We start from the raw sequence: 27,418 nt of genomic DNA, 5'->3' as shown, positions 1-27,418 counted from the left end.
TTTTCTAACCATTTCAGTGAAAATAATTTTATTCCATTATGTTTGATAAAGACTTTATTCATGTAAAACTTATAGGATATGGTTGTAAACGCTTATTCTTTTAGTGATTGATGAGTGGGTGCAGGGGCGGATCCAGGATTTCCCCCCAAAGAGGGGGGGCACATTTTCCCGTGGAATTTGACGAGCAAAAAAATGTTTTTAACCAAAGAATAAGGGTATTTCGTCCACGAAAAAAAAATTGCTGAAAGTGGGGGGGGGGGGGGGCACGAGTCAGCTGTGCCCCTCTCCCCCCTTGGATCCGCCAGTGAGTGGGTGGGTGACCTATGGCAATGGCAGGTATTTTCTCTTCATCATCTTGTTCTTTTTTATTCTACATAATTGTAATTTATATCGTTTTGGGGATAGGGATAAGAAACATGGTATTGAAAGTGGCACAAAAACGAGTTGTTGTTCCGATGATGGTTTGTCAAACGGTTGATACATTTCAGTAAAATTGTAAACATCCAATCTAGGAGTAAAATCCATTTCCATAATTATTCAAAAGAAGTAAACAACAACAACAACGAAAAACACTGTCCATACCCTATAAGTGATTGCATATTAATGATTTTGAATTCATAAACGTTCGCAAGGAAGGTACCGGTGCGAATTTGAAAACACTTCTTCAGCTATTTTAATTTGATCGTGTTTTATACATGTTTCAATGCGATAACCATGAAATCACGTGCCAATAGAATCAAATTGAATTAAGTATTTGGATATTTAAATGCCGATCTCATAGGTCATTCAAATTAGTTGCAAATTGAATTATTACATCATTAAATTGGTTGAAATTTTGACGAAATTGGACGGGAAAACCTATAATAATAATAATAATAATAATAATAATAATAATAATAATAATAATAATATGATAATATAAATGAATGATAATATTATTAATAATAACTGATAACAATAATAATAGTGATGATGATGATATAATAATAATAATATTAATAATTATAATTATAATACTAACAATAATATCTGGATTTATATAGCACTTTTTGCATGAGGATACAAAGCGTTGCTATTATTACCCCAGCTTTAGCTCGAGCTACCATCCTAGGCGCCCAGTGCATTCAAATAATTAATCATGCCGAGTTAGAAAAAGGCAATAATACTATTACTAAAACAAAGTAGAAATCGCAACAATATTATCTTAGTAATGCAAAAAATGTATATTTGAAAAAAAGTAATACCATCACTTTACATAGGGGAAATTATTGATTATCTGAATTTACTTAAAGAAATATATGCATGTGTAGCGATTTACGAATTCAAAATGTAAAATTAAGATCAACAATTTTCCTTAAAAGATTAAATTTTTACTACAGTGCCCTGTTTTACGATTTAACACACTATTTCCGTAACTGATAACATTAAAATTGATTTCATCTAAAGAACTGAATATTATAGGAGAATACAAAAATATTATAGGGCCTACTTTCATAACTTGAAACATATCAAATTTTCCCATAAACACAGCGACCTTCCCTAGTTTCCGTTCTAAACTATTACATCGTTGTAAACTTATCAAAACATAAAAATAATGATGTAAAGTACTGATGCAGAATTTTAAAGGCTAATCCTTATCAAAGTTAAAGTTCCTTAAAGAGAAGGAGAGTTTTATAATTGTATACGGTAAATAAAACCAGAGAAGGAGAGAGGGGGGGGGGGGGCGGGGAGAAAGAGAGAGAAGAAACAAATTGAAGAATATTTGAATACATTGAATAATACGTAAGTTGTAATCACATTTTAATTACTAATTAGCCACATACGTCATATCATTTTTATATATACATGCTAGAGACAAATCCTCTATTGGCTCTAATAAAAAAAACGACTGAAATGTCATCCTTTTCAAAAGTTTCACTTAGCATATATTATTTGGATTCTTTGATTAAATGAGCACAGGGGATAGTTTTCCTTCAGTACATGCCATTACTAGTCAGTGTTTGTAATACAGTAGAGATCACAAATTTGAAACTCACATTGTCTTGGTCATAGGCGGCGGAAGTTGGGGGGGGGGAGGTGTCCCCCCTAAATTTTAAGTGGGGGGACGTTCCCCCTAATTTTTTTATAACCTTTTTTTTTGCTTGTCATTTTTTTTCCTGCGTTCCCCAATAATTTGTAGTTGATAACCCTTTTTTTAGGGTCCAACACCTAATTGTTTTTGGTTCCACCGCCAATGGTCTTGGTGACCTTATTCTTAAAAATTCTCCTTATTCTATTTTGATCATATGTTTTCCTCCGCACAAATCCTCTTAGATATAGTAAACCAATCACGTTTTTTTTCCATCTACATGTATATACAATATCTTAACAAATAATTTAAAAATTGAAGGTAACTCTGTAGGCCTGTTGCAATTTATTCAAGATGACTTATAGATCAAGTTCAAGCAGCTTTTAAGAGAAAAATAATAAAAACGAAACAAGAAATAATAGTATACTAATCATATTGCTTCGTTTAAAACAAGGCTACAATATGTATTAAGAATAAATAAGAAAAATAAATTAATTGGAATGTTTATCAGCTCCATTGCAATTATATATGAAGGTAAAACGATTCTTCCTTGGCAAACACGAAGAGAGTGAGATGACTAATGTCAAATGACCACTGAATCCATCTGAAAAATACAAAAATACATAAAAGTATGAAATTATAAAAAGTATAAATCAACCCACCCATACACACAAACACCACATCTTAGAAACACACCCCTAAATACCCACACACACTGTCTAATCAAATACAAGTCGTGAACGCGTCAGTACTCTTGGCTTGAAATTCTTTAGCTTATTCATTTAATGTATGATAAATGGAGAAAAAGTATATACTGTATTCTTGGGTTCGAATCCCCAACTGCTTCGTCTCTAGTCAAGGATGAAGGATGATATAAGTATAATAATGGTAATAATAAAATAGTATTAATTATGATAACAATAATGATGATCATGATTATAATCATAATATTGATAATAATGATAATAATATTATTAGAAGTATTAATAATAATTAAAAAAAAATAGTTGTAATGATGATAATGATGAATTAGACATGTATCTGGTGAACGCTCGAGGGGCTTTTTAAGAATAAATAACCATTGCATATTCTTTTTCTCTATGGGTGTATTTACATGTATGTATGGGTGTATGTATGTATGTATGTATGTAAGGGTGTGTGTTGGTGTGTGGATTTGTGTGTGTGAGTGTGTGTGTATGTGAGAGAATGAATGTGTGTGTGTATGTGGGTGTTTGTGAGCGTGTGTAGTGTGATGGATGCTCTGCAAAACATGGTCATTTAAAAAACAAAATCATACGAGAGTTAAACTTCACCATTAACCATCAGCCAAACATGGTAAGACAGCAATGAATGCTTCTGTATAACAGATTGCATGTTTGTTTTGCGAAAAAGAAAAATCAGATACTAAATATGCAAGGTAATTTTACATAAGCACGTGATGGTAATTAAAAAGGATTGCTTGTTTACCTGACTTGAATCACTTCTTTTTCCTACTAGCTCCTCCACGTTTGGTTTTTCCACCAGCTCCCCCACGTTTGGTTTTTCCACTAGCTCCTCCACGTATGGATTTCCTACCAGCTCCCCCACGTATGGATTTTCTACCAGCTCCTCCACGTATGGATGTCCTTCCAGCTCCCCCACGTATGGATGTCCTTCCAGCTCCTCCTCCACGTTTGGTTTTCCCACCAGCTCCCCCACGCTTGGATGTCCTACCAGCTCCACCACGTTTGGTTTTCCCACCAGTTCCTCCGCGTTGATTGCTCCCACCTCTTACCTTAAGTTTTTTCGCGGGCTTTGGATTTCCCTTAGCTTTGAGAGACTTTTCTGTGTGATCAGAGATGTTAAACGATTAATTAGTCTCTAAGGCATACTTTTAAATTCTAAACCTTTCAACGCCCTGCTTAATGTTCGTATTCAGACCTTGTTTCTAAGTTGTAAAAGAAAAGAGTGCGCCTAATAAGTTAAGTATAGGCCCTACTGCCCTGAGTCCCAATTGCAGGAAGGACTGCAATCAAACACTACTTCAAACATCAAACATAACTTGACTTTCAACCAATGGAATGTGCGTATTACACTGCAAAAGCTCTGATGTTGATTTAACACCAGCCCGGAATCTATATACATGTATGTCCACACTAGAGAAGTGTTAAACAACACCAGTTTCGTTTTGGTCTAACACCAGGTAGGTGTTTATACAACATCAAATAGCATTAAAACATCATCGGTTTAATTCCAAACTGGTGTTGTTACAATACTTCTCTGGTGTGGACAAACTGGTGTTGTTACAATACTTCTCTGCTATGGACATTAGGAGATTCCGGATTGGTGTTAAATCAACACCGGAGTTTTTGCAGTGTAGAAGGCTTTCGTGTGATGTTATTTTTAGTTCGAACTCTCTTTCCAACGATCCCCTTAAAAACTGTTAACACGACATTTTATCCTGTGACAATTGCTCCGGGCTTTATTTCGTCTAAGATGTAGGGTTTAAGTTAGGGTTGCAATGAGTTTTATGTTAGGTTAATCGTAGGGTATAGTGTTGGTTCAGACATTCGCTCCGGCGGCAATTGCTCCGCTGGAAAATCTGCATAGTAAGCAAAACATAAAACCTAACCCCCAAAAATTAAATAAACCCTGATCTTAATATTTACCTAATTCTGAACCAAAAACTCTATTATAATAAAGTCTAACAATTTTAACCCTATGCTTTCTGAGATATTAAGACCGGAGCAATTGTCGCCGGAGCAAATGTAGTGTTAAACCCAGGGTTAAAAATGGTCATTCCATGAGTGTGTGGACTTTAGGGCGGAGCATTTGTCATCGGAGCAAATTTCATAGAACCAAAAAGCTTCACCAGGAGCATTAAAAGAGGAGGAAAGGAAGAACAAAAAAGGAAACACTTCATTTTCACATCTAGATTAATTTTAGAGGGTATTATATTTTCAACCTTTCCTATTCATATCACAAATCATAAAAATACTTATTCCAATAGGCACAAATATTACATGAAGTTTTGGTATAAAAAAATACATATGAGTGAAAAAAGTGGTAGTTTAAAAATAAGTAATATTCGGGTCTTTATCACTAAGTTTGAATGACGTCAGTTATCGTCTACATTAAAGGTGATGTAAATTTTGATTTACAACGAATGCAACGAATAAACCCCAATTGCCAACGATGTCGTAATCCCACGAGGGTTAGTAAACATATTTGCAAATCCCTTTTCAATGAAATTGACTTGGGAATTGATACTAAAATGTTTATTCAAGAATTATAATATAGACTAGACACATTCTGGAAGAACAGGCCTATATAAACTTTAAGAAGCATTTTGGGGTAAAAGTTGGAAATCGGACTGTTTCACTCAATTGAAATATGCTGAATCTGATAAGATCGGTTCCCAAGGTAATTTCTCATGTTTTGACCACCTAATTTGCATAAACAAAATGGCTGCCAAATTGACAATTCAGAATATTATTTCGACAATGTTCTTTAATTATATTCGCTTTCACAGACAAGAATACTGCAAAATCCTGCATACATACGTGTACCTTTCGGGAAAACTTGTTATTTTTGTTTGCGGCTAATTAATTATGCAAATTTATGCATATTTTGAATCATTATGTTATAATTTGATAATTTCAGCTCAATTGTTTATATTTTTGGTACAAATAGCATTTACATCATTATAAATAATTGTACGGCCCTTAGAATATAATATCACAGTGAATAATAATGTATTTTATTGTTTTTGAATTTCTTATGTATTTCTTTGTATTTTGTACCTTTTGTTTTGTACATGTTTTGTTATTGGATCTGTCAAATTATTGATTATCAGTGGCAGAAAATAATAAGCTTCAATTATTTAATTATGTAATCACTTTTTTATTCGCATATATCCATGGGCATAAACAGATTCACCCACTCCCACACCCACATCTGCATACAAAGGTAAACTCCTGCACGGAGGGCCTTCCCATTTAAAAGCCACACCGGTGGAGATCCAACGAATTTCATGAACCTATCTGTATTCAAGCGAATGTCACTATTAATTGCTTATATTTTTAATATAAAATGATATCTTGAATTATGATATTAATCAATTCATTCATATTTTCAATTTTAGATTATGAATTATTAAATTTGAGTCATAACAGTACTGTAATTCTCAACTCCTTAATAGTCAATCAGTTGCATTTAATATCCTTTAAAGTAGTTATGTTCCCGACCAACAGAATCTGATCACACATACATATATATATATTTAGTGTGTTTTTCTTCAGCAAAATGAAGTGAAAACCGTCTGCTAAAAATGAGATGTCCTGTGTTTTTCTCCATTACGCTCGTCAAATTGTCCCAATATTGAAAAAAAATTATCAGAACTGAACCCGCATATAATCCATCTAATTTCTCATTTTGCCTATCAATTAGACCGTTTTCCGTGTTTTAAAAGCCAATTTTTCTATCATTGGACTTCATGAACGGATTACATGTGCATCTCCATAATATATCTTTTCCAATGCAGTACTGCACCTGTCCTATCAAGGATTGCCGCTTCATCCAACTTAGAGGCATCCAGCTTTCCCCAGCTTGATATACACCTTTACCTTCGGGGTGTTGAATGATCAATTTCAGTTATCATCGATTTGGTGTTCAATTGGATGGCTTGATTGATAGGGCAGCCTCATATTATAAAAGTCATCTCTAATTGTTGAAATCAAACCAATTTAGTACAAATATTTTGCGGAGGCAGTTCGTATCGACGTCATCGTGTTTGTGTTCTTGAGATAAATCCGATTCTCATGTCACAGATCCATAGAGAAAACCTAAACTTTTGTCTTGAGAGAGAATCTGCTGTCTAACCAGATCTTGTTTCAGGTGTTAAAATGCTCGGAGTGCATATTTTCAATACCGCAGTGAATTGTGTAATGTCTTCTAGGCCATTTATCGAACTTCTAATATTCACACATCTTCATATCTTCATAAGATAGACTATTTCTAATTGATAACGAAGATATCTTTCAGAGGATGGTGGGTTCCTGGAATGTTTGGCGTTCCTGTGGGTGATTATTAATCCACTTATTTTGATCGGTATTAAACCCAACAGCATCTAATAGCTTACCCAGCTCTGATAGGCTGCATGCAAGTCTGATATATCACCATCAAAGACTAGGTCGAGAATTTCTTCGATTGTAGAGCCAGGATTTCTCTTTCTATGAGGAAAGCAGTTGCCTAAGTTATGTTTGACTTGTCAACCGGTTTTGATACCAGTAAACATGCCATTCTTCTTGGGAGACTGACAGTCTGTTTTGGAATTGATGATTCTGCACTCTAATGGCAGGTTTCTCTTACCTTGCCAACAGAGCTGAATGAAGCTGTATTCATCACTGGCATGCAGTCTCCTGTAACTACCCTTTGATATGGAGTTCCTTGGGAGTCTGTCCTTGTCCCTTGTTCTTCAAACTGTACATCACTCCTCTTGGCTCTGTAATGTGGCTACATGGTGTTGGTATACACTTCTATGCTGGTGACATCCAGCTGTATACCTCACTTTTGATCCAAAAGGTAAATATACAGAGGTTCGTGCAGCTGCTGTTGTTGGTGCTGCCATTGAGGATTCGATGTTGGATGAAGGTCAACTTCCTGGAGCTTAACGATAAAAAGCGAGGTACCGGTATCTCGTTCTGTCATCTCCATATATGCGTAATTATTATGACTACAACTCCAGTCTTAATAGGTGAGGAAGCTATATATCTGCAGTATGCAAGGCTAGATCTCTTGGCGTAGTCTTTGATAGAACAATGAGCATGAAGAAACACACATCACATGTCTGCCAATCTGCATATTAGCTGCTCCACATAATTGCTGAGATCAGACATTTCTTACACTAGGTGGTGCAGAAAATATCATCCATGACCGGATAACCTCTAGACTGGACTTCTGCAACTGTCTCCATGATGGTTTACCTTCAACAGGCATCTCTAGCACTTTTTAACCATAGGTCACAATGTGAAAATTTGTTCTGCATTGGGTAGTGACTGGGCTGGAAACCTTCCTCGCCCATGTTTTAACCATGGAGCTAATCTGTGTTTAGCCCCATTTTTTTATCATTTCCTCTTCTGTATTCAGTATCGTTCGTCAAAGAATCTTCCAAGGTAAGGATTGGATAAAAGCTGTGGTTTTCAGTTTTCACTTTGATGGTTGACTTGGGGAAAATGTATCGTTGCCACATAAATAAATAAATCGGTAATGACCAAAAAACTAGTAAGTGATCCAGTAATACAGACCCTTTGCATTTATTACAAATTGTTTTTTGGTTAACTGCCATGATTGCAGTTCTGATGGAGCTGAATCAAAAATATAATTTTGCTGCAAGGATAATAACAATGTACTGATACTTATATCCGATTGATAAACTACACTGCGTAAATCATACGTTTAATTGATTATTTGATCTGTTATGAAACATTTTAACATATCTATTTCAAGAAATTTAAGTTCAGCATGACTACAGGTTTTCCAACTTCTAAACTCTTTTCTTACGGGTTCATTGAATTTGGTAAGTGTCATGATTATAGGATCAGCATCAATGTTTTTATATTGGGCATGTCTACTATACCTTGCAAGTATATTACTTTCTATATACAGGTGTGGGTGTGGGAGCATGTGTGTGTATTTGTTCCTGAGTACAATTAACAGTTGTGGCAAAAGAAGTTTATCAAATGATTCAATCATTGAAGCTCAATATTTGTCTGCCATTGATATTATTTTTTTTAAGATCTCATATCAAACATATACAAAGCAAATGGCAGAAAATACAAGAACACAAAAGAAATATCAAAGAACAATAAAATACGTATAAAAATTGACTTGAATATTATATTTAAGGGCTAAACAATTATTATAATGATACAAATGCTATTTGTACTCAAAATAATAAACATTTTAGGGGTGTAATTTTCAAATTATAGCATTATATTGCAAAATATGCATAAATTTGCATAATTAATGAGCCGCAAAAAGAAATAACAAATTTTCCCAAATGGTACATGTTTAGTATGCAGGATTTTGCAGTATCCATATCGGTGAAAGCGAATATTTTAAAAGAATACTGTAGAAATAAGATTATAAATTGTCAATTTGGCAGCCATTTTGTTTATGCAAATTAGGTGGTCAAAACATGAAAAATTGGCTTGCGAACCGGTCTTATCAGATTCAGCACATTCAAATTAGGTGAAATAGACCGGTTCCCAACTTTTACCCCAAAATGCTCCTTGAACTCAAATTCTCCCCATATTGGTCCTGTCTAATATAAATTACGTTTTAAAAAGTGTTTTGAAATGGAACCCTTGTAGGATTGTGACATCATTGACATCTGGGTTAATTCATTGTAGTCATGCCTTTATACTTTGGCGCAAATTGAAATTCGCATCACTGCAAAGAATACCCCCTGATCATCTGATTATCCTAACATTAACACATACCTGATACCACATAAATATGGTATCAAATTATTTGGGATAACATTCTCTTTCAGGTCATATATGATAATTAGGCATCCATTACATATTTTTCCCCCTTAAATTGGGGTCTGTGAGGTGTAATTTTTTACTCACTCGGTAGAGTGAGAATATGGCATAGAATTGAGACAGGGGCGGCTGAAATGTTGATCTCCTCATGCAAGGGAGTGTATGGTCCAACCTATACCACTGGGTATAGCTGTGAATTGGTTATATTGTATGCCTCCAGGAGAATTGTCCAGTCACTTGTATGCGAGTCGGAACGTAGCGATCAAGTAATGTAGGCATAATTTGAAAATTTCAATAATAAATCTTAGTATTATGGTGCACTAAACACACTTTGTATATAGTGCTTCTCGAAATTTAGAAGGAATACATCTGCTGGTAACAGTACTTTGATTCCTTCAAATTTATCTGTTAGTTATATTCAGTTCAATTCAAAAAATAATTTTGTCCAAAGTGTATAGGAATGACCAAAATATATTTAGTTAGCTTTTTCTCTCTTACATCCTCGATTTTTCATTTGTTTTATTATAGATATTTTACGTGAATTAGACCGTTTAGAATATTGTAGGCTCGTAATCAAGCAAATCGGCTTGTAGGAATGCAGTTAAAGACTTTGAAATGAGCATTGCTCCAAGAGTCAAACGCGACTCTAAACCTTTCTGGATATAATGTGTAATATATCCACCATGCAAACTTTGTCAACTCTAGTCAAACCAGATGGTAACATGACAACTTCAGATAAAGAGAAGGCAGAAGTTTTACAGATTTTTTTTCTGTGTTCATCTAGGGAGATGTGGAATTCATATCTGTTCTTCAACCTGTGGTCTATGATTCTGCTTTAAAAACATGGAAATCACATCGAGTGATGTTTCGGAGCTCCTACAAAAGTTCAACCCAAGCAAGTCTCCTGGCCCTGATAATTTACACCCTCGTTTACCTAATGAGTTGGCTCACGTGCTTTCAGTTCCACTGGCTGTTATATTCCAGACAAGCTTATATAGAGAGGTAAATTACCAGTAGATTGCAGACCTGCAAATGTTAAGAAGGGGAATAAAATTCAGAGTAAGAATTATCGGCCAGTTAGCTTGACATGTATTGTCTATAAGGTACTTGAATCTTTGATAAGGACAGTTTTCATGGAATATTTCTATAGAAATGCACTTCTTTCTCCTCATCAACATAGATTTGTTGTGGGTAAGTCATGTACCACACATTTGTTGGAAGTCATTGATGAATGGACTCGAGTATTAGATGATGGCGGCACAATTGATGCCATCTACATGGATTCCATGAAGTCTTTTGACACTGTGCTACATCGTACTGACAAAGCTAGAGGCATATGGTATTCGAGGACATGTCCATGTTTGGATTAAGGCCTTCCTTTTTGGGCGAAGGCAACGTGTTTATGTCAACATGGTCAAAGGTCAGGAGTCAAACTGGTACGAAGACTAGCGTGGTATTCCTCAGGGTACTGTGCTCGATCCCTGTCTGTTCTTGGCATAACATTAATGATCAAATCTTCCAAATTCAACGCCTTTTGCGGATGATACAAAGTTTTATGCCTGCTCAAATTTATCTGGGTCTTGTCAGCAACTTCAAAATGGCATGTCACTGTTAGAAAGCTGGGCTGAGAATGACAACTTTGCTTCCACCCAGACAAGTGTACTATTCTGAAAGTTGCTCGTGTGCAGTCTGCATTTGAATACCACACGGGTAAAGAAGATGATTCTCTATTTCTTAAAGTCAGGTAGTGAGGGACTTGGGAGTACTAGTTGACGCACGCTTACCTTCAAAGACATCATCTCACAAGCTGTCTCTAAATAAAATAAATTGCTAAGTTTAATAAGGAGGTCTTTTGTAAATTTGGATGAAGATACAGTGAAACTTAAGTTTAAGGGTCCAATAAGACCGTTATTAGAATATGGCCATTCAGTTTGGTCACCTTTTAGAATATGTGATCAGAAACGGCTAGAGAGTGTGAAACGAAGAGCTAATCCCACGACTGAGGAACTTGTCCTATCCAAAGCTACAGCATCACTTGAAACTACCATCTCTTCTTCACAGACGTAGAAGAGGAGACATGATAGAGGTTTATAAGATAATGCATGGTATCCATAACTCTAGCATCTGCTTGTACGCAGTAAGGACGGAAGGACTAGAGGTCATTCCCAGGAACATAAGAGGGCAGCATTACACGTGTACAGATTTGTCAATGGGCAAAAGTTGTGGCTAGGCTGTCAACTTGACGGTTGTCATGGGTACGAAGTTCTGACCATGACTGGGGTCTGTTTACACAACTGCTTGTGTTTAGTAGTATCATGATTAAAGTTAGTATCGATTTATCTTTGGTATATGATGAGTTTAAGTTCATATTTTAGTTATTATGTTGTATCATCATTGTATATATACCTGAGCGATATGTATTAGATTGTTATAGTCTTGTTTATGTTTTACTAGTTATCAAGAAGATATTCTGTTGTCGTTAGTTGTTTGATAATGATTGTTAATCATGTATTTATCATATGTTTATCTTCTTTCTTATATTTCAGCAAACCACTCACTCACTCAATACACTCGCTTACTACACTCAGTTCATTTACTAGCTTCGTTCACTACACTGTTCACTATTCTGTACAGTTGTTCGTCATTTAATTATTCATCTGTATACTTCATTTACGCTCAACTCCGTCAAGTTATTAAACTGTTTACATCTTTCGCTTATGATTTGTAAACTGCTTCGATACCTGGAGAATTGTTGATTGCTGTGATTAAATGAAGCATAACTGTATGGAATTGTGTTCCTGAACTGTTTATTTCGAGTGCGTTCGGAATATCGACCATCAAATTTATAACTACCATCCTACTTTAAACTCCTGTGGCTTAATTTGTTTACAGAAGTCACATAAGTTTGCAATTTCCAGACAATAATAAGGATGGCAGATTCAGATTTTTCAAATGATGATAACGTCACTTCGCTGAAGCATTCATGTAGGGGATACATAGGGACATTATCCCGACTCTACAAGGAACTAGAGGTTTTAATGGCAGACTTCGAAAATAAGGACGCAGTCGTGCAAAAGCATCTCCAGCTCGAAAGGGTATTCACCTCGTACAAGGAAAAAAGCGATGAATACATAAGCGAGTTGAGTGGAGCAGAAGCGGAGGCTGCGTCAGAGAAATTCGAGAGAAATGTCGAGAACAATCGAGAGTTCCGAGTCAGACTACAAGATTGGATGGAAGCAGCGGAGAAAAGAGTTGACGTGGGAGGTCGGCCAGCCGACGTTGACGGCGACGTCGATGACGACAGGCGGTCAGTGCGGTCTTCCCGATCGTCGAGTAGCAAGGCATCGCGGTTCACCGTAGCGAGCTCGACATCGTCAGCACGACTGAGAGAAGCAAGAGCCAAGGCGGCTGTTGCACGCCTCAATAGACAGCACATGGCAAAGGCCCATGAACTTAAACAAGAACAATTGAAGCTTGAACAGAAGCTTGCGGCGATGGAAGCCGACAAGGACATCGCAGCCGCTGAAGTTGAGCTTCAGTGTCTTGAGGAAGAATCGGACGATGAAAGTCAAGTAAGAGTAGATAAGTCAAATAAGATACATGTTAATGACTCTACTTTTAATGATGTCAAAACAAGGGATAATAGATATTCTCTTGATGAAGCTGCACATGTCCCCATGGTAACAAATTTGAATCCAAATGCCCCAGAATACACTGGGATAGGGGTAAAGGTAGAAAGTGTCAAGGGGGATGGTGCAGCCATGTCTAACATGACTAAAATGTTTAACGCTTTGGACTTAGTGATGAACATGCCAAAGCCGGAAATGAAAGTATTCGATGGTAACCCATTAGATTATTGTGCCTTCATTTCCAGCTTTGACGCCACTGTAGCTTCTAAGATAAGTGATGATAGGGCTAAGCTAACGTATTTAATACAATACTGTAGTAGTAAGGCTAAGGATAGCATTGAAAATTGTGTCTTCCTAGGGCCCCAGACCGGATACCAAAAGGCAAGGGATATTCTAGAAAATCAATTTGGGCAGCCATACATGGTTGCCACTGCTCACATGAAAAAGGTGCTAAGTCGTCAGCCCATCAGACCAAATGACGGTGAAGCACTATGGGACCTTGCTCGCGGCATGAGGAAATGTCAGATGGTTTTGTCGCAAGGAAATTATCGAGCCGACATGGATAGCACAGAAAACCTTCTGCGCATCCAACAGTTCTTGCCAGTCCACTTGCAGTCCGAGTGGGCAAGGAGGGCGCACTCAATGATGACCAGGTTCATGGCTCCAACGTTTGAAGCCATGACTATGTTCATTGAGGAGTCTGCCCAGTTATCAAGTAATTTGTTTGGCCAAAACATTGGCAAATCGAAAAACAAACCATCTGACAAATCCTCAAAGCCAAAAGGAGGGTTCAAGGTAACAACAATGTCAACTCAGAGCAACCCCGCAGCTGGTAAAGGTAAGTCCAAAGCAAAGAGCGATAGAAGTTGTCTTTGCTGCTCTGGGCGGCATAACCTAGAGGACTGTAGGAACTTTGTCAAGAAATCCTTCGAAGAGAGGAGGAACATTACCAGGAAGCACAAGTTGTGTGATAACTGCTTCCGACCTTCGCATATGTCGTCCGGATGCATGATGAAATCTAGATGTACTGAGAAGGGATGCCAACGGAAGCATCACACCCTTCTTCATGCTCCTGCATCCTTCTTCAAGGAAAGAAAACTTGACAAAGCTAACCCCAAGAAGTCTAGCAATTCCCAAGAATCCAACTCAGACACCGGGGCCGGTAGTTCAGATGAAGAAGCCTCTAGCAGAGAAGCGGGCGACTGTTACAGCAGTGTAACTTCACAAGGAAAGGTAAGTCTAAGGGTCTTGCCAGTGAAGGTCCAAGGTAATGGACGTGAAGTACAGACATGGGCCTTACTAGATGAAGGGAGCGATATATCAATCTGCTCCAAGGATTTGGTAAGAGACCTTGGGATGACAGGGTCACCACGGCGAATTCAACTCACAACTGTCAATGGGGTTGATTCCCAGCAAGGTGAAGAGGTCAGCCTCAAGGTCAGGGATATCCATTACAAGGAAGAGTTGGATATTCCACGTGTCTGGACAGTGAAGTCCTTACCGCTTTCCGATTCTCTGATTCCAGACAACAAGGACCTTCTTAAGTGGAGACACTTAAGAGGTATTGAGTTCCCATCGATCGACGCAAGGGAGGTCAAGCTTCTCATAGGAGCCGACACCCCTGAAGCGTTTTGGGTCCTGGAACAGAGGAGAGGGAAAAGGAAGGAACCTTATGCGATACGCTGCCCTCTAGGTTGGACGCTAATGGGGCCAACCACAAAGTCTAAGGAAACTACAGCCTTCCATGTGAACTTTGCCCGGCTAGAAGATGAAAGACTTCAAGACCAGGTCAAGAAGTTCTGGGAGTTGGACCATGTGGTTGAGGATAATCCAGGGAGGATGGGAGAGTCCATCCAAGACATGCGAGCGAGAGAACTCATGCGGGAAAGTATCAAGCTCGTCGATGGCCACTACGAGGTAGGGCTACCCTGGAAGTATCCAGACCCCGGACTTGAGAACAATCGCCATATGGCTGAAGTCCGTCTCAAGTACTTGGAAAGGAGGCTTAAGAAGGATTCTAATCTAGCCGTCAAGTACACGGAGACTGTCCAAGGTTATATAGAGAAGGGATATGCGGAGAAGGTACCAAGACAGAAGAAGGAAGCAAATCTTCAGACTTCCTGTATATGGTATCTCCCTCATCATCCGGTCGTTCATCCTCACAAACCTGACAAGGTAAGAGTTGTGTTCGACTGTGCAGCAAAGTATCGTGGAACTTCACTAAATGACACATTGCTGCAAGGACCCGACCACACCAATAGCTTAGTTGGTGTACTCCTGCGATTCAGGGAGGAACCTGTGGCAGTTGTTGGTGACGTAGAGGCAATGTTTCATCAGGTAAAGGTGCCGAAGAAAGATTGCGATGCTCTCCGCTTCCTATGGTGGGAAAATGGTAACCTGGCCACAGAACCGGTAGAGTATCGAATGAAGGTGCATCTTTTTGGTGCAACGTCATCACCGAGCTGCGCAGGATTTGCTCTTAGAAGAACTGCAGAAGATAACCGACATGAATATGACGAAGACGTCGTCAACACAGTGCTGGACAACTTCTATGTCGATGACTGCCTCAAATCAGTACCCTCTGACAAAGATGGGGTGAGGCTAGTCCAGCAACTGAGAGGTCTTCTGCAGAAAGGAGGATTCCGCTTAACAAAATGGGTAAGTAATAGTAGAGAAGTGCTTAACTCAATACCTGACACAGAAAAGGCTCCATCTGTAATTGATATGGATCTGGATACTCTCCCAATCGAGAGAACGCTAGGAGTGTTGTGGGATGTCGATTCCGACAGGTTCGGCTTTAAGGTGAGTCTGAAGGACAGACCTGCAACCAGGCGAGGGATACTGTCTAAGGTAAGCTCTTTATACGACCCCCTTGGGTTCCTAGCACCTTTCATCTTGGTAGCCAAGGTTCTTCTGCAAGGCATCTGCCAGAAAGGTCTAGCATGGGATGAACCAGTGGATGAAAAGGATCTCCAGACCTGGCAAGAATGGCTTGATGATCTTCCCAGACTGACAGAGATAAAGATACCAAGATGTCTCAAACCAGAAATACTTGAAGATCAAGTACTTTACCAGCTCCACTATTTCTGCGATGCATCAGAGCTTGGGTATGCAGCTGTGGCTTACCTACGCTTAGAGGATTCTGCTGGTCGCATACATTGCTCATTTGTTTGTGGTAAGTCTAGACTCAGTCCCTTGAAGGTCACCTCAATACCAAGGCTTGAATTGGCAGCAGCTGTACTAGCTGTTGACATGAATCACATGATTCAAGAGGAATTAAGGTTACCGATTGCTACCACAACGTACTGGACAGATTCAACTTCTGTTCTCATGTACATCCAAAATGAGAGCCGAAGGTTCCATACCTTTGTAGCAAATAGAGTTGCTAAGATTCGTGAGGTAACAGAACTGAGCCAGTGGCGACATGTGAACACTAAACTCAATCCAGCTGATGATGGATCGCGAGGTTTGAAGGCTCAGGATCTTATCACGAATCCAAGATGGCTCTCAGGACCCGACTTCCTCAAACAAGAGGAAGAAAACTGGCCATCTTCTCCAGCCATCTTGGGAGAACTGAAGAAGGATGACCTGGAAGTAAAGAAAGACAGAGTTCATGTGAACACTGTCGTAACAAATGACAGTGTGCAAGAACTGTTGACCAGGTATTCATCCTGGAATAGACTCAAAGGAGCCTTCGCTTGGGTACTTCGGTATAAGATGTTCTTGAGAAATCGAGATGCAGCAGCAAGGCTACCTCGAGGACTCACTGCAGAGGAATTGAAAGAGGCTGAACTTGAAATTACTAAACAAGTTCAGCTGAGATCATTTCCTTCAGAAGTGATGACTGGATCAGGGGAACCAACAAGGCGGCAAAAGGCCTCAGGTCCTCTGGACAAACTGAATCCCATCATCACTGGTGGAGTACTGAAAGTTGGTGGTAGACTTTCAAGATCTACTCTTGCAGAAGATGCAAAACACCCTGCTATACTCCCAAGAGATAATCATGTGACTGACTTGATTATCCAACACTATCATGAAGAGGTTGGGCACTCAGGAGCGGTCATAACCTTATCAGCCATAAGAGAAAGGTTCTGGATAGTCAGAGGAGGAGCCACTGTTCGCAAGGTACTTCAAAGGTGTATGAAGTGCAAAAGGAGAAGTTCCCGTCGAGGCGAACAGTTCATGGCAGATCTTCCAGCTGAGAGAGTGACACCAGATAAACCACCGTTCACCTCTACAGGGGTGGACTTCTTTGGGCCTTTCATGGTTAAGAGGGGACGCAGTGAGGTGAAGAGATATGCATGTCTATTGACTTGTCTTGCGTCAAGAGCCGTTCACATAGAGATTGCCTGTTCTCTTGACACAGATTCCTTCATTTGCGCCCTGAGAAGATTCATCAATCGCAGAGGAAAACCGGATCAGGTATTCAGCGACAATGGAACAAACTTTAAGGGCGGACATAAAGAATTGAAGGAAAGTCTGGCTGCACTCAATGACTCTAAGGTTGGGAATCTCTTAACCCAAAAGGGCATTGAGTGGCGCTTCAATCCTCCTCTAGCCAGCCATATGGGAGGAGTGTGGGAACGTGTAATACGCTCAGTGCGCAAAATACTAGGAGGCCTACTTCATCAACAAGTTATGTCGGATGAGGCATTAGTTACGCTGATGACGGAAGTAGAGGCTATCCTAAACGCACGCCCACTCACCCCATTGAGCATGGATCCAAAGGATGAGGAGCCTTTGACCCCAAACCATCTCCTGCTATTGAGGAATAATCCATCCTTGCCACCCGGCATCTTCACAAAGGATGAAAGCTATGGCAGAAGGAGATGGCGCCATGTCCAATTCATCGCGGATCAGTTTTGGAAGCGATGGGTTAAGGAATATCTTCCACTCCTTCAACCGAGACAGAAATGGACCAGGGAAAAAAGAAACTTCGAACAAGACGACCTCGTCTTGGTGGCGGACGATAATGCACCTCGTGGGCAGTGGCCTTTGGGGAAAATTGTGGCCACTTATCCAGACAAGCAAGGTAGGGTAAGGCAGGTCGAGGTTAGGATAGGTTCAAAATATTTCCGGCGTCCAATTTCAAAACTTTGCCTTTTGGAGGAAGGGAAGGGTGCTCCCTAAATAATGGCAAATTATTTAATGTTGTAGTAAATAATAGTGAATGCTATTTATTCTGAGTTTTGTTTTCTGGGTCCCAATATTTAATTGTGATTTAGATATGTATGTAGAAAGATATAGCTACAGGTCATTGATTGTTTGAAGTCATTTGGATATGCATTCTAGTTGATTATTGTTATAATGTTATGTTTGTTTTGTTCATACTTGTATTGTTTATATATGCCGCGTTCTAATGGTAGGAATGAGCTTATGGGTGAGTCAGCCCATTGGGGCCGGTATGTTGCGGCATGAAATATAATAGGGTCTGAAACCCAAGCCTATTAATGAACAAAGTTACCTGTATGCAAAGTTATTTTGTGTCTATTGGTTAGGATCTCACTTTCCTCTCCTGGTGACAAAATGTTTCTAAATGTACTAATTCTGGTTGGTCAAGTATACCATGCCCAGTGTATAATCAGGTAGCAACAGTAATCCAATTGGTCAACACATTGGCCAAGCATGCAAATTAAACATGACTCAGAGATACCAAGAAATAGGAGATACCACAAAGTTATCCCACTTGGCATCAGAAGACAAAGGAAAGTTCCACAGTCAAGACGTGTTCACCATTTTGTTATAAAACTTGAAGAAAATTGCATAGATTTGGAGGTCAAACAATTGGTGAGTTGAAATTATATTATTTGTATAGTTATACATATTTGTACTGATAATCTCGTACTAGTTAAGGGACTTTCTTCTGTATTTAAACCATAAATATTGTTGCTTGTCATGAAGTTGTGATGACTGCATCTCAGTCGAGTATATATACTACTCCGCCTAATGTTATATAATACTTCTTTAAGTTAAGAAGGGATAAATTCTGGTTCTGATTGTAATAATGTATATGAATTAATGCATCTCTCTTATGTGTAATTAAGTTAATAGACATTACATTACTCTGATTATTAGTATTTGATATACATGTATTAGTAATTCTAAATGAGGTTTCCTAAGAGGATTGCTAGAGTGAGAGAGACGGAGAGAGAGAGAGAGAGAAAGAGAAAGTTTGACCATATACGTGCACACACACAAGTGCACCTACTATTAAGTCTTTGTTCTGGAGTGTACAGATTTGTCAATGGGCAAAAGTTGTGGCTAGGCTGTCAACTTGACGGTTGTCATGGGTACGAAGTTCTGACCATGACTGGGGTCTGTTTACACAACTGCTTGTGTTTAGTAGTATCATGATTAAAGTTAGTATCGATTTATCTTTGGTATATGATGAGTTTAAGTTCATATTTTAGTTATTATGTTGTATCATCATTGTATATATACCTGAGCGATATGTATTAGATTGTTATAGTCTTGTTTATGTTTTACTAGTTATCAAGAAGATATTCTGTTGTCGTTAGTTGTTTGATAATGATTGTTAATCATGTATTTATCATATGTTTATCTTCTTTCTTATATTTCAGCAAACCACTCACTCACTCAATACACTCGCTTACTACACTCAGTTCATTTACTAGCTTCGTTCACTACACTGTTCACTATTCTGTACAGTTGTTCGTCATTTAATTATTCATCTGTATACTTCATTTACGCTCAACTCCGTCAAGTTATTAAACTGTTTACATCTTTCGCTTATGATTTGTAAACTGCTTCGATACCTGGAGAATTGTTGATTGCTGTGATTAAATGAAGCATAACTGTATGGAATTGTGTTCCTGAACTGTTTATTTCGAGTGCGTTCGGAATATCGACCATCAAATTTATAACTACCATCCTACTTTAAACTCCTGTGGCTTAATTTGTTTACAGAAGTCACATAATGGACCATTATGTGACTTCTGTAAACAAATTAAGCCACAGGAGTTTAAAGTAGGATGGTAGTTATAAATTTGATGGTCGATATTCCGAACGCACTCGAAATAAACAGTTCAGGAACACAATTCCATACAGTTATGCTTCATTTAATCACAGCAATCAACAATTCTCCAGGTATCGAAGCAGTTTACAAATCATAAGCGAAAGATGTAAACAGTTTAATAACTTGACGGAGTTGAGCGTAAATGAAGTATACAGATGAATAATTAAATGACGAACAACTGTACAGAATAGTGAACAGTGTAGTGAACGAAGCTAGTAAATGAACTGAGTGTAGTAAGCGAGTGTATTGAGTGAGTGAGTGGTTTGCTGAAATATAAGAAAGAAGATAAACATATGATAAATACATGATTAACAATCATTATCAAACAACTAACGACAACAGAATATCTTCTTGATAACTAGTAAAACATAAACAAGACTATAACAATCTAATACATATCGCTCAGGTATATATACAATGATGATACAACATAATAACTAAAATATGAACTTAAACTCATCATATACCAAAGATAAATCGATACTAACTTTAATCATGATACTACTAAACACAAGCAGTTGTGTAAACAGACCCCAGTCATGGTCAGAACTTCGTACCCATGACAACCGTCAAGTTGACAGCCTAGCCACAACTTTTGCCCATTGACAAATCTGTACACTCCAGAACAAAGACTTAATAGTAGGTGCACTTGTGTGTGTGCACGTATATGGTCAAACTTTCTCTTTCTCTCTCTCTCTCTCTCCGTCTCTCTCACTCTAGCAATCCTCTTAGGAAACCTCATTTAGAATTACTAATACATGTATATCAAATACTAATAATCAGAGTAATGTAATGTCTATTAACTTAATTACACATAAGAGAGATGCATTAATTCATATACATTATTACAATCAGAACCAGAATTTATCCCTTCTTAACTTAAAGAAGTATTATATAACATTAGGCGGAGTAGTATATATACTCGACTGAGATGCAGTCATCACAACTTCATGACAAGCAACAATATTTATGGTTTAAATACAGAAGAAAGTCCCTTAACTAGTACGAGATTATCAGTACAAATATGTATAACTATACAAATAATATAATTTCAACTCACCAATTGTTTGACCTCCAAATCTATGCAATTTTCTTCAAGTTTTATAACAAAATGGTGAACACGTCTTGACTGTGGAACTTTCCTTTGTCTTCTGATGCCAAGTGGGATAACTTTGTGGTATCTCCTATTTCTTGGTATCTCTGAGTCATGTTTAATTTGCATGCTTGGCCAATGTGTTGACCAATTGGATTACTGTTGCTACCTGATTATACACTGGGCATGGTATACTTGACCAACCAGAATTAGTACATTTAGAAACATTTTGTCACCAGGAGAGGAAAGTGAGATCCTAACCAATAGACATAAAATAACTTTGCATACAGGTAACTTTGTTCATTAATAGGCTTGGGTTTCAGACCCTATTATATTTCATGCCGCAACAACACGGTATCTAATTTCTCTAAATTTTCAAAATATTATCTCGGCCAAAAATGTCTTTTTATAGCATCTTGCTTAATGGTTCATAAATGTTTACACGAAGCTGCTCCTCAGGTGCTTTGTGATAAGTTTATTTATATAGAGAAAGTATCCTCTCAAACAACAAGGAGCACAAATAAGATGATAATCAGGGTGCCATATGCCCGTGCAACCTTTTACCAGAAATCTCTTTTGTCACAGGCCCATTGCATTGGAATGAATTACCCGAACATCTCCGATTCATAGAAAACATTAAACAGTTTAAACGGGAAATGGCAAAATGGGAAAAAACCTTTGATATGTTTAAAGGGTCCAATGGTGGAATTTATTCTATTCTTTCTCCTCAATTTGTACATATTTCATCTCATTTCATGTACATATAGAATTTTTGTTTCCTTTTAGGTAACATCTGTACAGTATCATATTTTATTTATTTTGTTATTTCCATTATTATGATTATTTCATTATATCATTTTTCAATATTATTTTTTATGCTTTGTTTATATTTGAATATGTCACCATGTTTTATATTTGTGTTTGTTGCTGATTGGGCTACCCTTCTTTTCGATATTTGAAATAAATAAATAAAGCAATTTGCAAGGCTTGATGTAAGGAGGTTCTTCTTTTCAAATCGCGTTTTACGTTCTTTGAACAGTCTACCAAAAAATGTGGTTTCAGCACCTTCTGTAAATTCCTTTTAGAATTGGCTTGATAATCACTGAAAGGATATTGCTTTTGTGTATGATTTTGAGTAATGGATTTTATATCTTGCCACATGCAACTAATTGAAACTGACAGTGTGAAGCATACAGTTTATTCCCTGGACTGATAAACAGGCATAGTCCTACAAGCAACGTTGGATTAAAAGTAAAGTAGGCCTAAGTAAAGTATGTTTTGTTATTCAGAAAAAGTGACACTGTAGTGCAAGCAGTGGCCACGACTGGACTTTCCTTTTATGAATTATACTAGAGTAAAACCAGGGGCGGTGATCCTGGAAGGGCACAGTTCCCACCCCCACTATTTGAAGCACTGAAAAGTGCCCCTTTCATGCAAGGAAAATGCCCCTTTCACCTGAGAAGGACCCGTTTTATGTGTGAGCAAGTGCCCCTTGCTTTCTTGTAAATGCCCTTTCTTGAATCAGTTCCCCTATTTAACCAAGAAAAGTGCCCCTCACGAACGTGTTCTGTGTCCATTTCATATCTGAGAAGGACCCGTTTCGTGTGAAACAAGACAACAATCTTCTCATACTACTTATGAAGGGAAAATAATTGTCAGAATAATCTAACGTGTCTTAAGTTTATTTTCTGAATATTATGTCAAAATCTATCTTTAAATTGGGTTTTCATTTTAAAATATCAAAATTTTTGCTCGCTCGTAGCTTCCTACGACATTTCTTGCCCCCTTAAAAATTTTGGCTTCTTACACCGCTGTAGACCTTTTTTTCAAGAAAGTGCCCTTTTCGAAAGAAAAGGTGCCAATTTTCCCCTGTGCTTTCAACTTTCATACTTTCAACTTCGCTCCGCCGCCCCTGAGTTAGACTCGAGGATAGGGTCTAGATTCTAGACCCCCAAGGGTACATGTAATAATACATAACAGGAACGACAACGCTAGCAGTTGGTTTTCAGATCTACTTACTGGGAGGTACGGTGGTTGTTTCTATTCTACCATCCAATCTGTCATATATCCCTCGCTTCCAATAAGCCTTTACTTTAGTTTCAGTCATATTTATTTAATTATCCTTTAGACCTACAGACAGCGGTACCTTGCACTATGAAATGATATTGACGAATTCAAAATGGCGTAATTTATGGAATCTAGCAACACGTATTAGTCTATACATTTTTAAAATAGTGCCGGCTGGTAATGGATGCATTAAAACAATTAGGGCGGGTCTTAGCTTACTTGTAGTTTTCTCGGTGCAGACCTTGTTCATGAAATCCCCAAAATGCACGTCAGAAATCCTGGAAATGTTTACACTCATCATTTTTTTTTAATTTTCAAAAGTCTCAATTCGTGAAATGTAAAGAGGAACAATTTTAGAAAATGGTGGATATGTTTAATATTTCAAACTTTCTCTTCCAGGGCGCTGTGAATTTATTCATGTATTTGTTTTTTGCTTACAATTAATTTCTGTAAGATTTCCTACTTTTTGTAATTTCAATCGATTCATCAATTAGGTAGGTCCATAATTTTAAATGTCAGACTCCATATGAGAACAAAAATGATGATCAAATCCCATTAATAGAAATTTGATTTACTACTATGAAATAATCATATTGTAATTTTAGAGGGATTGTAAAGTACGATTGGCCCAAGGAGTACCTAATTAAAAGAATCGGATTACAAAAAGTAATCTCAATAAACACGTATAGTTTTAATTTCATAATTTTTGTCGAGGTCCTCTTACCCCACTTTAGGCCTATTTTCACGTTGACTCTTATCATTTATCGAAATTATCAAAAGAATAAAATAATATATGCCCAGTGTCAAGATATTTTTGATAGCACAATAATCGACACTAATATGGGGGATATCCTAAATTATAAGGAAATAAACAGAGTCTCAAAATATATACCAGATAATTGTTTTACCTCGTTTCTAAAAATAAAATACTTATCAACACCTCATTTTTAGGGATTTGTAGACTTTTGACACCTTAAATCCAACACTCAAGAATAGCATTTTAATTGAAAAAAAACTTATTTGACCACTCTCAGTTCAAGAGGGGGAGGGGGAGTATTAAAGTGGAATTCCACCCAAACGTTAAATTGATTCAATTAATATCAGAAAAAAGGTATGTCGAAATTTTAATATAAAAATCGGTTAGAAAAACGGAATTATGAATTTTTGAGGCTTTGGTTTTGTGACGTCACCGGTGCGTAGCTCCATGTTATGTTTTGCAATGTAAACTCCCCTAAATACAATTTAAAGAAATGAATGGACGTTGTTATTTTGCGCAGGGTACTTAAGTGATTTAATACTTCTTTCTATAAAAAAAAATCATCAAGTTCTATGAAAATGTTGGAATTGAGGAGATATGGGGGAACTGCTCACGTTAAACGTCACAAATTAAAATCTAAAAGCTATTATAAATTTCCCCATAATATTGAGTGTCCCCCAATACGCGCTCCTTGCCCAGACGTGCATTATGCACATGGAACGATAGGACAATACGACTTGATTTTACAGTAGCGTACAGGTAGTCCTATATCATATTTAATAATAATAATAATAATAATTAGACTTATATCGCGCCAAATCCACTCTGTAGAGTGCTCGAGGCGCTTTTTAGGAAATTATAAAAGAAATTAAGAAGAATTAAAGAGAAATGTTTTAAGGTAATGTTTGAAAGTTTCAGAGTTCAAGCACTGCTTGATGTTTGATGCATCACGTAATAAATCAATATTGCTGTTTGGTGTCTTATTCAGATTCAGATATTTCTATTTTCCATAATGCAATCAGGCACAAATGGAAATTCAATTTGTTCGCACGAAATAATGAAAAATGCCTCATGATACATGCAAAGATTGCATGATACATATACGTAAATACAAATCAACAAAGCGAAATTAAGATAAAGGCCGGGGAGGGGGGGGGGGTGTAATACCATTTTCGGTATACCTATATAGCCATATATAGCCATATATGGCTATTATATTTTATACAGATTGAAACAGGAACAAATGTGTTCAATATGGCTTTGAATGTTAAAAAAATAAGGGATTGGAGCTGCTGAAATTGATTTGCCCCTCCAATAAAAAAATAACTCCCGCCCCTAATAAAAAAATGGTCAGTGTCCTTTCAGAACCTGATTACATGCTAAAATAATGATTCCATTCTATTTTCATGTTTCTTGTGACCGCGAGCATAAGAATGAAAATAGTCTAAAAGCTGCCCAAAGTGCATGCTATTATGAAGGGAAGTGAGACTTGCCCAATAGAGAGAAAAAAGAGGGAAAAAATGCGTGGGAAAAGGGCAAAATCTAAACTGATTTTCTGGATATACATCATGTTTACATATTACATAAAATTAGATTTTAAATTTGCGAAAAGTCAAATTTTCATTTACTCCCTTTGCTCTCTAGCGACTTTTTTTAAATATATTTTTTCACCTTTGTTTGCCATGTTGTGCGCTTCCATAGTTTTGATTCATTCACTGAGGAAATGAACGGCAAAGTTCTGTTCTCGGTAACGGCAGTCGCATGATCTTTCTTAATTACGACTGTAGATGGCGCTCTTGATTTAATTGAAACGATCGTGTTTAGTACCGCAAATTCATTTCATCAATGACCAAGGTTTTCAGATATTCGTCTTGATAGTAAATGTTTAGATGTTGTTAGATAACCATTCAACATGCCTAAAAGAGTAAATTAAACTTGTTAATTTAGAGAAAAGAAGCGTATTAACAACACGAGATCTAGGGTAGATATGAACTTAGTGCTAAAATATACATGTATTTACATTATGAATTACGAAAGAGAAAGTAAATCTACTCATCAAGACTTACTTTTACGAAACGGAGATCAGTCATGAATATTCATATTCTGTTCCTAAACGGCGGTGGGAAAAATAATTTCGCATCCGGGACTCTTCTTGAACTTGTGAGAAATCGTCGTTGGCACTTGGCGGCGACGCAAAACATCTACTATTATTACGACGACTACTGTGACAACTACTACTACTTCCACTGCTAGTAGTGCTGCTGCTACTACTACTTCTACTACTACTACTACTACTACAACAACTACTACTACTACTACTACTACTACTACTACTACTACTACTACCACTACTACTACGACTACTACTATTACTAAATTTACTACTACTACTACTAATATTACTACTACTACTACTACTACTACTACTACTACTACTACTACTACTACTACTACTACTACTACTACTAAATCTACTACTACTACTACTACTACTACTACTAATAGTAATGATACCTCTACGACTACTACTACTACTACTACTACCACTACTACTACAACGACTACTACTATTACTAAATCTACTACTACTACTACTACTACTAATATTACTACTACTACTACTACTACTACTACTACTACTACTACGACTACTACTACGACGACTACTACTACTACTCCTACTACTACTACTACCACTACTACGACTACTACTATTACTAAATCTACTACTACTACTACTACTACTACTAATATTACTACTACTACTACTACTACTACTACTACTACTACTAATAATAATAATAATGATACCTCTACTACTACAACTACTACTACTACTACTACTACTACTACTACTAATAATAATAATAATAGTAATGATACCTCGATCTACGACTACTACTACTACTACTACTTCGATCCATGGGACCCCAACCCCCAAAGAAAAGGAAGGTGAAAATTGAGTAAAGGGAAAAGATGGGACAGTGGAAGGAAAGGGAAGGGAGTCGAACAAGAAAGTGAAAAAAGACAAAAAGAAAAAGAGAAAGAAAAGAAAAGAAGGAAAGAAAGAAAGAGAGGGAAGGAGAAGAGATAGCAGGGAAACGTAAAGAGGAAAAAGGGAAGAAGAGATAGAAAAATAAAAAGCATAAAGAAGGGAAAGAGAAAAGGAGAAGGGAAAGATGTGAATGGAAGAGAAAAAGAGAGAGGGGAGGGAGAGATAAAGAGAAGCAAAAGAGAGAAAC

At 37.4% G+C, this 27,418-nt stretch overlaps 2 protein-coding genes across 3 annotated transcripts; one reads left to right on the top strand and one right to left on the bottom strand.

Moving 5' to 3' along the window:
• Window positions 1-1,206: 1,206 nt before the first annotated feature.
• On the bottom strand, window positions 1,207-23,539 carry LOC135157021 (uncharacterized). 2 transcript variants are annotated; one of them, XR_010296102.1, is made up of 3 exons: window positions 10,529-10,620; window positions 3,536-3,892; window positions 1,207-2,672 (listed from the first exon to the last, which is right to left on the bottom strand). XR_010296102.1 is itself a non-coding variant. In XM_064111361.1 (3 exons), the coding sequence occupies exons 1-2, from the start codon at window positions 23,457-23,459 to the stop codon at window positions 3,546-3,548; spliced, it is 435 nt and encodes a 144-aa protein (XP_063967431.1). In that variant the 5' UTR covers window positions 23,460-23,539; the 3' UTR covers window positions 1,207-2,672; window positions 3,536-3,545. The 2 variants fall into 2 exon arrangements, 1 of the variants encoding a protein (XP_063967431.1); XM_064111361.1 differs by lacking the exon at window positions 10,529-10,620 and adding an exon at window positions 23,372-23,539.
• Window positions 12,525-20,124, top strand: LOC129271341 (uncharacterized). Its single transcript, XM_064111548.1, has 2 exons — window positions 12,525-19,010; window positions 19,805-20,124. Exon 1 carries the CDS (start codon window positions 12,525-12,527, stop codon window positions 18,351-18,353), a length of 5,829 nt encoding a protein of 1,942 aa, XP_063967618.1. The 3' UTR covers window positions 18,354-19,010; window positions 19,805-20,124.
• Window positions 23,540-27,418: the final 3,879 nt, after the last annotated feature.

The sequence above is a fragment of the Lytechinus pictus genome, chromosome 16, assembly GCF_037042905.1.
Source record: "Lytechinus pictus isolate F3 Inbred chromosome 16, Lp3.0, whole genome shotgun sequence".
NCBI classification, from domain to species: Eukaryota; Metazoa; Echinodermata; class Echinoidea; order Temnopleuroida; family Toxopneustidae; genus Lytechinus; species Lytechinus pictus.
The sequence above is the reverse complement of the archived record's forward strand: the minus strand, read 5'-3'. Positions and strand labels throughout refer to the sequence as shown.